Here is a 14,027-nt window from a genome sequence, read left to right as displayed (position 1 = left end):
CATGAGAAAAAAACAAGAGCAGTTTATCACAGTAGCAAAATGACATTTGTGTACTTTTGTACGCTTTCAACCATGTTGATTTTGTCTTTTTGTTCCACAGCAAATCCCTGATGTTTCACCGACAGGACGATGGACTACACTGGTGCCCTTACTTTTCATTCTGGCGGTGGCAGCAGTGAAAGAGTTTATAGAGGACCTGGTTAGAATATTTTAATAATTTTTTGGTGCAACGGCATGATAAAAACATATCAACATACTGTGCATCTTGTGGTACACCAGTGACGATCGGTGTCTCCTCTTCGGGGGAAGCAGGACTTCAGAATACGTGTTCAACGCTTCACATGAACCTATGTGCATCACCCATCAGGTCAAAATACGTGCCTGCTCTAGACTCGTCTAAATGGTTTATGATAAAACTCTGGTTACACATGAGACTAAGCGAGTATCTAGCAAACGCAAGCGTCTCTCTTATTAAAAACCCTTTTGACGCGTCTGCAGCAGGCACGTATTTTGACCTGATGGGTGATGCACATGACAGGCTAAATACATGTTTTGCCGAGCTTCGCATTACTGCTTCCCCTGAAGAGGTGTCACGGATCGCCACTGTGGTACACTATAATGTTATTAGCATGTGTAGAGTAGACGTCTGACGTATGTCTGTACCTGATTATAGCTGGATCAATGTCAAATTGACTGGGAAAAATCGATTGTATTCCAGGCATATATAACCATTAAGATCAATTTGAAGAGCGTAAGCACTCCTTTGGTACTTTGTTTTTTTATCTATGCAAATGCTGACCACAAGCATGGATATTGAACCTTATCTGGAAGCTCTGTTAGACAACAACATCAGCGTTCTGTTAATGTGTTTATTTCTTTGTTTTAAGGTTAACATAAGCATTAAGAAATACAAATGACATTTTTCCTTTTTTAAATAATTGATCGTAAATATATTGCACTGATGCCGGACAGGATGAGTATTAATGAGTGTGTAATAAGAGAAAACTTCTTTCTGTAGCTTTTATTCTTCTGCCCTTCACAGCTGTTACATTATCCGAGTCGGTTTTTAGCCTGCGCTCAAGTTTACCCTTTTTTACTCTTGCTGATAATTCGGAATCAAGAGATCACGTATACGTCTCACTTCCATTAGCCGAAAGACTTTCCAGTCAATACGCTTTTCTGGTCTGGAGGTAAAAAGAACTTTCAGCTTATTTGGCTTGTAAATATATTCACACGGAAATTTACATGAAGGAGTGAGTGCAGGGACGAAACCACCAACCCAATTTGATTCACCATTGTGCTGTGAGCCCTGAAATCAGAGCCTGCTCCCCGTCTCCCTCCGGACGGCCATCTGATCACGTCGAGCTGGATGATGTGGTCAGAACGCCCGGTGCAGCACTTTATATGGGTCTGTGATGTTTCGTGGATGTCTTTCTTCTGCAGAACACAAAAGAAGATATTCGGAAGAAAGTTGGTAACTTAACAGCACCCATTCACTTCTATTGTATGAACACAAAACCAATGCGAGTCAATGGGTGCCGGTTAACAACATTCGACAAAGATATCTTCTTTTGTGTTCTGCAGATGGAAGAAAGTCATACAGGTTTGAAACGACAATGGTGTGAGTAAATGATGACAGAATTTTCATTTTGGGTGAACTATCACTTTGATATTTCATTTTCCGGGTTAGTACATGACAGTTTTTGTAAATACAGTTTTGATTTGGTACTCTTTTCTCGGTTTTAGAAGCACTTAATCCATAATTCCTCTTAATCCCTGTTTCAAAGACAAGAGGTGACGCATTGGTGCTCTTTGCTTATCATCTGCCTAGGCCGCTGTACTTCACTAATGTAAGCACTTATCACCAAAACCAAACAGCTGTTTCCTTTTTCCATGAGGGCTTCTTTATTATGAAGAAAGTGTTTGCTTTCACTACAGATAAGCAGGCAGTAACCTTGCCCCAGGGTTCTAAGATTAGATGCATAATCACATCATCACTTTAACACAAAGCTCAGTCTCCACAGAAGGAAGGAAAAGCGAGGGATAAGAAACGAGAATGAGAAAGTTTCCCAATGCGACACCAGAGCCGGCGTGGATGATGAATGGATTGCAGACTAGTATTACTTTCTCTGCCCTTGCAGAGTCAGAAAAGAGGTCACGTGATGTCGTTCAGTAAACTCTGCGGTAACACGAAGGGGGGGCGCTTTTCATATTTAAACGTTGAGCACATAACTGGGAGAGATGGGGGAGGCGGGAGAGAGGAAAAAAGAGAAACTAGGAGAGTGAGAGAGGGTCCATTTAATAGTGCCCTGTAATGATTAGGAGATCTTTAAATTCTAGGAACATGAAGCTGTTGGGACCACAAAGGACATATGAAGCAATAATTCACCCAAAATGAAATTCTGTCATCATTTACTCATCCTCAAGGTCTGTCTCATGTAACTAAAGCCAGGAAGATGATGATGTAATGGGAGAATGCCGGAAAATGTAGCACAAATGTATATGTGAATCGAGCTCTTATGAATCGAGCTATTTATAGTTTCTTTCATTCGGTCTCATGTCATTTGTTTTTTTATGATGATGATGTAATGGGAGAATGCCGGAAGTGGAAGCACAAATGTATATGTGAATCGAGCTCTTATGAATCGAGCTATTTATAGTTTCTTTCATTCGGTCTCATGTCATTTGTTTTTTTATTTCCCCAGAAACGTCACAAAGCAGACAATGTCGTCAACAAGAAAAAGACGCAAGGTAAGACATCTTTCACATCTTCTTGCTGTACCCTCACAGATTTCTTTTGGTGGTCACCCATGATCTCTCTCTCTCTCTCTCTCTCTCTCTCTCTCTCTCTCTCTCTCTCTCTCTCTCTCTCTCTCTCTCAGTATTACGGAACGGAGCTTGGGAGATTGTACACTGGGAGAAGGTACAACAGCAGATGGTATTTCTTATACTCATTGACATCGGCGATTGCAACATGAGAACAAGTCATATTCTTAGAAAGAGTGAAAGATGTGTCTGCGCATAAGGATGCTGTCTGGTGTAAATCAGAGCAGGTTTGATATAGGAAAACAGATGCAGGCCTTTGATGTTTTTCTGCACTTCAGGTCCAAATGAAGAAATAGAATCCAACCAGGCCACCGCTTGCTTGCGGTCGCCATAGTGATCCTGATACGGGCAGAGAAAGAGCAGCTTTAAATGTGTTAGAGTTAATAACAATAACAGAATCACACGGTTGGTAATTATGAGGTGAAAGATAAGGAAAATGGCTGTAGATATAATTACCAGATGACTGGACGCTCATTATTGTTTGCTACATTTACACACAGCTGTGAGAGCGTGCTATCCTGTGCCCTGACTGCCTCGCAAAACAGGATGTGATGTCATGGCGATGACTCACTAATATGCTTTCTCAACCTAACTCAGCTTGAACCCTTTTTATATCTGAGCATCATTACATTTGTGATATTAGATTATGTTTCCTCCTTTTCTACAGTTGATTTTCTTTAATTGATTCACACAAGAAATTCTGTTATCATGCTGAGATGATGTTTTGTACAAACATGTACTTGCAAAGTATTTAATTGTATTTTTATAGCGCTTTTTACATATAGCATCAAAGCAGTTGTACCAGAAAAAATACTGCAATTCATACACATTCTTTGTGTGTTCAATATGAAAGTTATATAATTTTTTTCAATGAAACAATATGATTATGTTACAGTAATTTGTAATTGATAATTAAGAATGTATTTAAATGAAAATAAATGCAAAATAGAAGCAACCAATAGTATCTCAGACTTGTGGAGGCCACTAAATATAAGTGCATTTCAGCTTATGCATATCATAAAGTCTCTATCCATGTAGATTCAGAATAACTATGAAGCATCTTCCTCCAATCACGACTAATATGATAATCAAATGCAAATTCTTGTTTATTTGTGAATTTCACAAAGAACAACATAGATCAAATTTTGATGTAAGTTTCAAAGGGTTGTATACAGACCAAAATACATTAAATAGTTAATACATTAAATATAAATGGATGTCCTCAATGAATATATTATTTCTCTGATCTTACCAGGGGCTCCTCTCACTTCATTGCAATGTTAATCAATTCATTGCATTAAAATTGATAATTAGTTTGTGTTTTACAGGTTATGGTTGGAGACATAGTTAAAATAAATGGCAAAGATTATGTACCAGCAGATTCTATACTCCTCTCATCCAGGTAGACGAGTCAACTCCACCTATGGGGTCCCTGTCTGTTCTTATGCTCCTCTCTCACATTCAACACCCAAAGGAAGTGATAATTCATATGCTTAAAATAAAATCAATGACAATAAAGTAGAGTGGAGTCTATAGGAAATGCAAGGATTTTGTAGCATTTCCTACATGGCCAAAAATATGTGGAGACCTGTTTTAGCCATCGCCAAAATGTCAGAATTAGCACTTCCTTTTGAGGATCTTTGTTCTGATAAAAACTGATGAGAGGAATCTGTGGTCCTTTTCACTTTCAAAATCCATTGGGCATGCACCAATTTGACCAAAGTTTGAGTTAAGGATATTAAGCTTGGATGCCTCTGTGCTTTTGCATCATTGATTCATTTTATTCCCCAAATTTTTCCCCCTACTATTGATTAATTTGGTTTACAGTTTGGCTCAGATGGATTTTGAGGAGTGGATGAGGGGTGTGGCATTGTGTTTTTTCCCCAGTAATGATTAAACGTGTGTGTTTGTGTCTCTCCCTGTTTTGGTCTGTGTGCTCGCCCTCTTCTGTTCATCTCATCTTCCGTCATTTCCTTCCTCTCCCTCCTCTCGTCTCCACCCTCCCACCTCACATGATCAACAACCTTCTCCTGACTTCACTCGACTCATTCCCGTCTCGCCGGGGCTGCTGGGTAAATTAAGGTGTCGGTAGGGGAGGTAGTTCGAGCAGCCAATGGAGATCACCTCCCGGCCGACCTCATCATTCTGTCCTCCAGGTCAGGAACGCCTCCGGTGTGCATGTGGGAGGGGGGCGATGTACAGGCGGAAAATATTTGAATACATTGTTATTTCAGTTCAGTTCCTTTTTTTAACCTGCCGATTGTTTGTTTGCTATTTACATCATAGCTATATATTTTTAGTTTTAACGCTGTGCTCTGACTGATATTTCTAGATGTTAGGACTTCAAATATATCTCAATAGTTCTGATTTAGTATTTGGGAGATATATTGGTATTTGTTTACAGTTTTTTTTTCAAAAATATCCAAATACTTGATGAAACAGACAATGTAACCAAGTAGCTCAAAATATGTTTCTACGTTTAAACATAACAGATGTTGTGTCAATTTGCAATGATATTTTAAAATAAAATCTTCAGCAAAATAATTTTAAATATTTTAATCAATCAATATTTTGTAAGCCATGTCAAAATGGGTTAACTGGCCTGAACTGAAAATACAGATCAGCTGCTTTCTGTAACTTTAGATGCCGTCAGTGTTGTTTACTACTGAAGATTCTTTAGGTCACACAGAAAAACAAAACGTTCTTTAACGCTCATGGAGAGAAAGGCCCATTGAATACTGTAAATGTCACGGCTGTTATCACAATGCATGGCTTCAGCAGGACCTGCATGCTGTCATATCACCGCATTATTACAATGCACAGTATTGTGATTAACCTTTCTAGTAATCCTCTTGCTACACGAGAATCTGAGATGTTTGAAGGGATTACGTTGTGGACATGACTAAATGCTTTGTATCAACTAAAGTTGAGGCGTTTGTGTAATGCTCTCAACTCTGGAACACTCTGCTGGAAACTTAATTTCACTTTCATTATTGGATAACTGTGGAACAGCTTAGGCCCTGTGTGCTCGGTATCCTGCTTCTGCTCTTCTCAGATAATTTGTCTGGTGTGCTCCATCTTTCCTTTGTTGGGTGTCACTAAAAATTGAAACGGCAAAATGCACAGCCATAAACAAAGATGTCGGTTGGCTGCATGTAAAATTATGGATTTAAAGGGGTCATATGACACTGCATTACATCTAAAACAAACGATAACATTCATTTAAGCAATGTAATGTGTACACACGATTTAAGGTTAAAAAATGCTGTCCACATACCATGCACGTTTGTATCTCTTCTTTGCCCCGCCTTTATTAAATGCACACATTTTTTACAAAGCTCATCGCTCTGAAAAGCGAGGTTTGCTATGATTGGTCAGTTAACCAGTGCGTAGCGATTGTGATCATCAGGTTCCAAAGCAATTGTACTGACAGGTACGCCCACCTTACTTGCGTATACATTTGGGCGGTCTTAGTCAAATCATTCCACAAACTGATGTAGATTTGAGGGAGTGTGGTTACACGAGGCGTTTCATGCAGGTCTGGGTGAGCATTCGCTTTTAGATAGAATGCATATTTTGTACCGACACTTTATCCTTTACCATTTTACGTGTCTAATACATGCAAGGGGAACTTATAACACACCAAAGACACAGAAAAACACATATTCGCACCATATGACCCCTCTAAGAAAGTTCCATTAGAGCTGAGATGCTTGATGCTGTTTTTGAAGCATGTGCTGTGCACTCTGTTGCCTTGACTGAAAATAATAATTTTGTAGTGTTTAAGCACAACAAGGCATCTTTCGTTGAGTGGCTTTCATTTTGCTGTTTGGTTTTGTCTTATTCTAAATGATGTGTGTTACTTTCTAAGAAATCTTGGAGTGGTTTATTTAGTCTAAGACTATGTTAACAGTAGGATGTTGCATTAAATTAAAGTCAACATGAAATTTACTCTATTTACTTTTCTAATGGACTTTTATTGGTAGTATTGTCAATATAATGGGCCTTGATATTCCAAAGAAAAAACAGTTTGTCGTCTTGTAACTGTAACTTGTAACTGTGCCTTGTCCTTTTTATTGATGTCACTTGCTGGATGATGTTAACCAATAGCCAATATCTACTGTGACTTGTTTTAACAAACTCAAATCAGGTTTAGCACTACATTATTTTTTATAATATACTTTTGGTACCATTATGAAAGTAAAATGGGTTGCCCATTTCATGTCGACCTAAAATGCAGATTTTATTTTTTTGTTGCTTTGTCCATCTGCTTTTTTGTCAGTTTTCATAACTATGTTTAGATGTAGATTGTTCTGCCAACCCCCTGCTATACCTTTATTGTAAATTGAAATTTCCATTCTCATAATTGTGCTGTTTACCTTAGTGAACCTCAAGGAATGTGCTACATAGAAACCTCAAATCTGGACGGAGAGACAAATCTAAAGATCAGACAGGTAAGATTTTACATTGATTATTTCTTATCATACCTGCGGTTCTTCAAGGTAATTGATACTCATACGATTAAATGTTATCATCTCATTACTTTTGTGTAAGACAATGTTTTTGCATACTCAGGGTCTACAGATCACCGCTGACATTAAAGACATTGACAGTTTGATGCGTCTGTCTGGACGGATGGAATGTGAGAGTCCCAACAGACACCTGTATGAGTTTGTGGGAAATATTCGCCCGGATGGACACAGGTGAGAGAGCTAGTGTAATAGAGCGTTCACACCAAACGCGGTAAATCGCACTGTTCGTGCGTAGTTGTACGCTTGAACATTTTTGAGTTTACTCGCTTCATTCGCGCATGAAATTCTTTTCATTCGCACGTGAAATTCACTTCATTCATGCTTGAAATTCACTTCACAACAGACGCAAATTCTCGTCATGGAAGGGGCTTCTGCTAGGCGGCTCCAGTCTCTTTGCGCAAAACAAACAGGGTACAAATGGTACAAAATCCATTGTTGTTTTGTATTTCTGCATCCGCTCACTACGTCACAATCACGTCACTAACATCTCCTGATTGGTTAAGGCGGCGCAAATTTCTGCCAAAGTAAAAATGTTTCAAACTCGCACGATCCGCGCGGATCACGCGTTATGCCCGTAAAACGTTCAATACGCAACTTGTAATTCGCGCTGCAGAATCGCACCGCAGAATGTATATCACGTCTTTGCATTTACTTAACATGTAAATCACTCGCGCTTAACGCTTAATTTGCGTCTGGTGTGAACAAACAGTAAGACTGAAAAAGTTTGAAGGCGAAATTTGTCTTGAGGAAAGAAGTGGTTGAAACTGTGAAGTGTCTGATTTAACTTGACTTTGTTAGACAGTTCAATTGAGGAGTGTAATATGGGGTGAAAACCGTATCAAAAACTCCCCAAAATTCACGTAAAATCCACATTCACACACTGTAATTCACAAATGCACGCGAGAGATCCACACATACACAGCAATCCACACGCACTCTATTTACAAATGCACTCATCCTTATGCATATATACAATCCACAAATATACTTATCTGTACTGTATCTGTGATTTCATGCATTTGGACTTAGGAACGTGTGCAGCACAGAAGCAGATCTGTGTCCTCTGATGTCAACTGCGATATAGTGTCCCCCTCAAGAGGGCGCTCACCCCTTTATTGTATATACCTTGTTGTTCCGACGCCTCACAAATCCTTTTTGGCTGTTTAAAGCCTCCTAAGACGTAAAGCGAAAAAACCTAAAACTATTGTTTTCATAGCACTCTGAGTTTCTGTGACTGTGCACAGCTTGTGAAATGAGGTAAGCGCTGTTCAGTTTTTGATTGGGTGTCTGTTGCTAAGCGTATTGTCGTATCATTCTAGCCCGCTTTGTGTGAACGCCTATTATTTGAAGGAAGTATACGCGTACGCTTGCGCACACGTCAAAAAAAGAAGTATACCACAGGCCTTATGCAGACTAAACCATGCCCAACCCTGGCATGAGCTTGGGCTGTTGGTAGATAGTAGTTTGATAGAATTTGGTCTGTACGCTTGACCAGTTGTGGTTTGGGGAATGAATATGTTTAAATAGTTTGCCCAAAAAGGCAAATTCTGTCATAGTTTATTCAACTAGAAATAACTGATTTGTTATTCTTATCATGTTTGTTTGTTTTTTACTTAGCACTGTACCACTGGGTCCAGATCAGATTTTGTTGAGAGGAGCTCAGCTCAGGAACACACAGTGGATTCATGGTATTGTGGTTTATACAGGCCATGATACCAAACTCATGCAGGTGAGATGCGTTTTTCTACCGAACCCTATGGTCAAACTTGAAATCCAGCATCAGGACTTGTGCACATTCACTTCTCACATTCAGTCTACAAGGCTCTTATTTAGGTGTGTCTACCCAATGAGTTCTTTATAATTGTATTCTCCACGTTGGTCATGAGACAAGTATAGCATCTACATGTGAAAATGGTTAAAGAACAAAAAGTTGTTGTAGCCATGATGTTAATAAGCACATGCAACACAATTTAGTTTTACACTCAATCCACATCCAACCACAACTTTATTGCCTGCAGTATGTGAATGTCATCAAGTCCTTAATCAGATCTGTTTCCTTCAGAACTCCACCCGCCCTCCTCTAAAGCTGTCCAACGTGGAGCGCATCACAAACTTTCAGATCCTTGTTCTTTTCGGCTGTCTGTTGGCCATCTCGCTGGTGTGCTCCATCGGCCAGACCATTTGGAAATACCAGTATGGCAACGACGCCTGGTACATGGACCTCAACTGTAAGAACCACACCCCTCTTCTTCCTGTCATGCTAGACGGCTTGCGCGTCTATGTGTGCTTATTCATTTTTTTTTATCACCTTTGTTAATGTCAGTAATTTTCGTCTTCCCTCTATGTAAACAAATATGCATTGCACATGTGAATATTTGTCAATGAAAAGGGAAAGGAAAGCCTTTCGCTTTTAGTTCTAATACGCATAGACACGTGAATGTATAAATGGTTGAATATCACAGATGCTGCTGTACTTTTGTTTTCGTTCGTTTTGTTATCAGCTTCCTTTCTAACATTCTGTTTGGTTTGTGTTTTTTTGTTTCTATGTTGTTGTCATTTTCTTAACAGCTCCAGGTAACAACCATTTAAAACCCTTGACCATCTGTGAATGGCCCCTCCTTACTAACCCCTAACCGAAGCTCAGCTTTTGCTAAGCTACCGAAGCTACTTATAAGGTTTCCCTACTTTGAGAGGGTAATTGCAGAGGACCGCACACACACACACACGGCGGGAACCCAATGATAGGTTTTTCCCCTTCAGATCTACACTGTGTAGACCCTATTAATGCCTGATGTCAAAAACGTGCCTCCCCCTTCCTGTGTTTGGGTGACACGTTAAACACTTCACAAGCTCCAGCTTCGGCCGCCTTAGTGCCCTTTCGCTCGTGTCTCGTAAATGAGGTACGACAGTAAGCCCCAGATGCACAGGCAGGCAGACTCATGGGCGAGTTAGCCAGAAGGCCCTTTCCGAGGAGGAATTTTATGTTCTTATCTTAACATAGAAGCAAAAAAGCCTGGAGGCCGAATCGTGACATTTTCTAAATGCCCCCCTTTCCTCCACTTCCTTTTCCTCCTCGTTTTGCTGTATTTGTTTTATCGGTGCTGACAGACGGGGCGGAAAAAACTGCTCTGGAGGAGATGAGGAAATCCGTGTTAATAGGTTTACTGTTTAGACGGATAAGATATTAAAACTAGCATTCATTTTATTTTAATGAACAGTAATTAAACAGGTGAACAAATGTCTAAGGCATTGCAGTGGATTGCAATACACAAAAAAATTCCCACACACCAATGTACAATATGAAAGGTGAGAATCTATTAGATTTGTGCCGGGAGCCACTTGCAAATTGATTAACGTGTCACCACCACCATTATTCTTGATTTTAGTAGGAGGGGCATGTTGGTTTCCGAATTTATCCCAGCTTGTTTTATGGCCTGCACGGTTCCCTGTTTGCTACGAGTTCATGGAAAGATCGTCTTTAAAGACGCAGAGGACAAACATGGATTGTAGATTCAATGTCCAATTGCTCACCTCCAGGAAATGCTGTTGACGTTGTGCTCCATGTAAGGGAACGGTGAGGTCATAAAGCAGGTATTCATCATGAAATTGATTACTCCATGAAGGTGGAAGACTCGGTCTGCTGTGCTTTTATTCTTCCTCTGAGTGGAACCGTAAATGAGAGAGGTGACATTCATTTGTTGTTTACGTGGAATTGCTTGGGATAGTTCACCCAAAAATGTAAGGAAACAAATTCACCATCTTGTCATTTCAAACCTGAACGTCTTATTTTCAACACAAAAGGAGATATTTTGAAAAGGGTGATGATCGAACAATGACCGTACCTATTGACTTCTGTTGTATGGACACAAAAGCAATGCATGTGAATGGGTACTGACGTTGATCGTTTACACATTGTAACATTTTTTTTTTAAAGTTGCATTTCGCCGTAAGTTTTATTGTTTCTTTATTAAGCTTAACACGCTGAATAAGAAAATCACATTGATACATTTCTGTATTATTACTCAAACGCAGAAATTACAAGTTACTGGCATAACACGGAGCTCTTTAACATAAGTTACTAAAAAGTGGTCCAAAACGTCAGAAGCGTACATCGTTTTTGTCCTTTATGACTAATACTGTCCTCATGAAGTTCCAGACGTAGTCACCCATCATCGCTTCATCCCACCTTCCCTGTGCCACAGACATATCTTGAATTTTGTGACAATTGGAAAAATTATTTTTAAAATATGTAAAAATTTAGTTTATTTGCAATATACTGAACAAATATGCAGTACTTAATGATATAAGCTCAAAATGGGATTGAGCTAAATATACACGAAAACATTGATGCTACATGAAAAAATAATTACCACAATGATTAGGACCACAGAACTGTGCAAGAACTATAAAAAGGTCAGGTGAACCAAAACTTTTTTACACTGTGTTATCTTCTTTTGTGTTTTGCAGAAGAGAGTATGTGATACAGGTTTAAAATGACAAGAGGGTGAGCAAACGATGACAGAATTTTGGGGTGAACTATCCAGTTTAAACACTTCAATATCTGTAGTTTAATGTTGTAATTCCCCCAAACTTGACAATTCTGAAATTTTTGCTTACACTTATTTTTTATGCTGTTATTTTTCTTTTGATCAAAAAGTGATCCTTTTTTTTCTTAGTTGCACATTTCCTACCAAACAGTTAAACATTTTTGTGATCACACGCTCCCAAACTGGAAACACAACCAAATGAGTCAATTCAACTTGAGTACAGTCGAATCCTGACTCTAACTATATAGTTGAAATGTATCCACTGCTCATGATGGATCGGAACATCATAGATTTTATACAGAGGCACAAAACCAGGCGTACACTGAGGGCAACAAATCCACACCATTCACTCATTAACCTGATCATACGGCACGTCGTGCAGACCAGTAATTATATATCATAAATAATTCATTTGACTTTGAACTCCTGTGATATTTTACTGTGGCTTCTGTCCCATCACGTATCCAATGCCACACGTGGCTCTGTGCAGATGGTTCTCTGGAAGATTTGCAATAATTTTTTCAAGCCACCTACAGTCACCAGTGTTGAGCTCCTGACCGTGAAATAACAGGTAGCAGGTTTTTACAGCATAAAAGCTGACGTGTGCTGACATGGTGAAGCTCCTTGCTGCCCTGATGTCACTGGGCTCCGCTACTGTAACTCGTAGTGATACCCGCTTTATTCTGTAGTATTATTTGTATAGTGTGTACAGCTATTCTCAGAATGGGTTGGTTATCATTTCCTTTTCTGTAAAATTGTACCTTCCAGTAAGAAAATGCCTGTCAATGTCTGTAGTATTACAGAATATGTTTGTATTAGACACTAAAGTGTATTGAGCAGTTAAATCAATACATTTCTTCCGAATTACCTTTTTTAATATTTCCAAATGTCACCTCTCTCAGTCTGGCTCCATATGATGTGCTTTGGACTGAATCTCCCTCCTTTACATTGAAACATCCAAACTGATTGTTTTCCTTCCCACCGCTAGCCAAATCTTCTTCCTCTCTCCATGAGCCAATAGCAGTCGTCTCTATGACTGCCCAGTCTTTTTAGTTCTGTGTTATTGTATAGGAAAAGTCTCCTTCCTAACTGCTCAGAAAGAGCTTTGTTGCATTATTGCATTCTGCGGACCACCCAGGTAAAGCTTTTTATTCATGCTTCAAGTCAACATGATATCCAATCAATCCAACCCAATTTACTTTCTTAACGCATATTTCAGATTCGTTGATTGTGTGTGTTTGTAATCTTTCATCCAGATATTACACCTGAACGGATACAATACTGTTTAATTTGAGTATTTTATTGTCGTTCAACATTAATGTGATAGTGTGCGTCTATTTTCAAAATTTGTCCTTTTTTACTTGGACGCATGTCACATGAAAGTAAATGGGTTGCGAAAGCAGTTTCATGTTGACCTTATGTCTATGTGTGAGCTACTTGTCTTGTGTCTGTGGTCTTGTTATTATAACACTTTTAATTTCTCTGTCTGCCTCTGTCTTTGTGAAAAATTTGGTGTGTTAAACTTGAAATCATGATCCTCCACCCCAGTGCATTGTGGGAAAATGCGTTGCTTGGAATCTTGCACATGTTGCCAAGGCTGCTGCTATGAAGTCAAAGACTTGAGCTTGAAATAACAAATTCAATAAGTACATAATTGGAGAACTCAGTGTCCATGTAAAGGTTCTATTCCCTCCGATGATAAAGTTTGCACAACGTTCACACACTTGTGGAACCTTGTGGAAATGTTGCATATTGGACAAAATGAGCTTGTGCCATTATTGTCTTTCCATCAACCCCACCCTCAGACCACCACATGTCATTATATTTATACCGTGTCGCCTTAGAAGCTTTCTTTCCTATTCCTTTCCCCTCTCCTCTTTCCAGATGGTGGAGCGGCTAACTTCGGCCTGAATTTTCTCACCTTCATCATCCTCTTCAACAACCTGATTCCCATCAGTCTTCTGGTGACTCTGGAGGTTATAAAGTTCGTCCAAGCTTTCTTCATCAACTGGGTGAGTTGCAGGCCCGTTGACTGCCGTGATGAATCTACTGTCTTTGAAATGCAGGCTGCCCAAACCTCCAGGGCTGCTCCTGGAAAACTTCACAGTCAGAAAGAAAGTGG

At 39.4% G+C, this 14,027-nt stretch overlaps 1 protein-coding gene across 2 annotated transcripts in view; it reads left to right on the top strand.

Moving 5' to 3' along the window:
- Window positions 1-14,027, top strand: part of atp8a1 (ATPase phospholipid transporting 8A1) — a 99,576-nt gene that overhangs the window by 24,557 nt on the left and 60,992 nt on the right. The window contains exons 4-12 of one of the 2 annotated variants that reach the window (XM_079479927.1): window positions 101-199; window positions 2,706-2,751; window positions 2,883-2,923; window positions 4,155-4,228; window positions 7,211-7,280; window positions 7,402-7,529; window positions 8,976-9,087; window positions 9,421-9,586; window positions 13,790-13,917. In XM_079479927.1, coding sequence (XP_079336053.1) covers window positions 101-199; window positions 2,706-2,751; window positions 2,883-2,923; window positions 4,155-4,228; window positions 7,211-7,280; window positions 7,402-7,529; window positions 8,976-9,087; window positions 9,421-9,586; window positions 13,790-13,917 — 864 coding nt within the window. Of the gene's footprint in view, window positions 1-100; window positions 200-2,705; window positions 2,752-2,882; window positions 2,924-4,154; window positions 4,229-4,277; window positions 4,983-7,210; window positions 7,281-7,401; window positions 7,530-8,975; window positions 9,088-9,420; window positions 9,587-13,789; window positions 13,918-14,027 lie in introns of those variants that run through there. The other variant, XM_079479928.1, reaches the window with a different exon arrangement.

This window comes from Barbatula barbatula (assembly GCF_947034865.1).
Source record: "Barbatula barbatula genome assembly, chromosome: 18".
NCBI lineage: Eukaryota > Metazoa > Chordata > Actinopteri > Cypriniformes > Nemacheilidae > Barbatula > Barbatula barbatula.
Note: the sequence above shows the minus strand (reverse complement) of the source record. Positions and strands in the feature narration are given on the sequence as shown.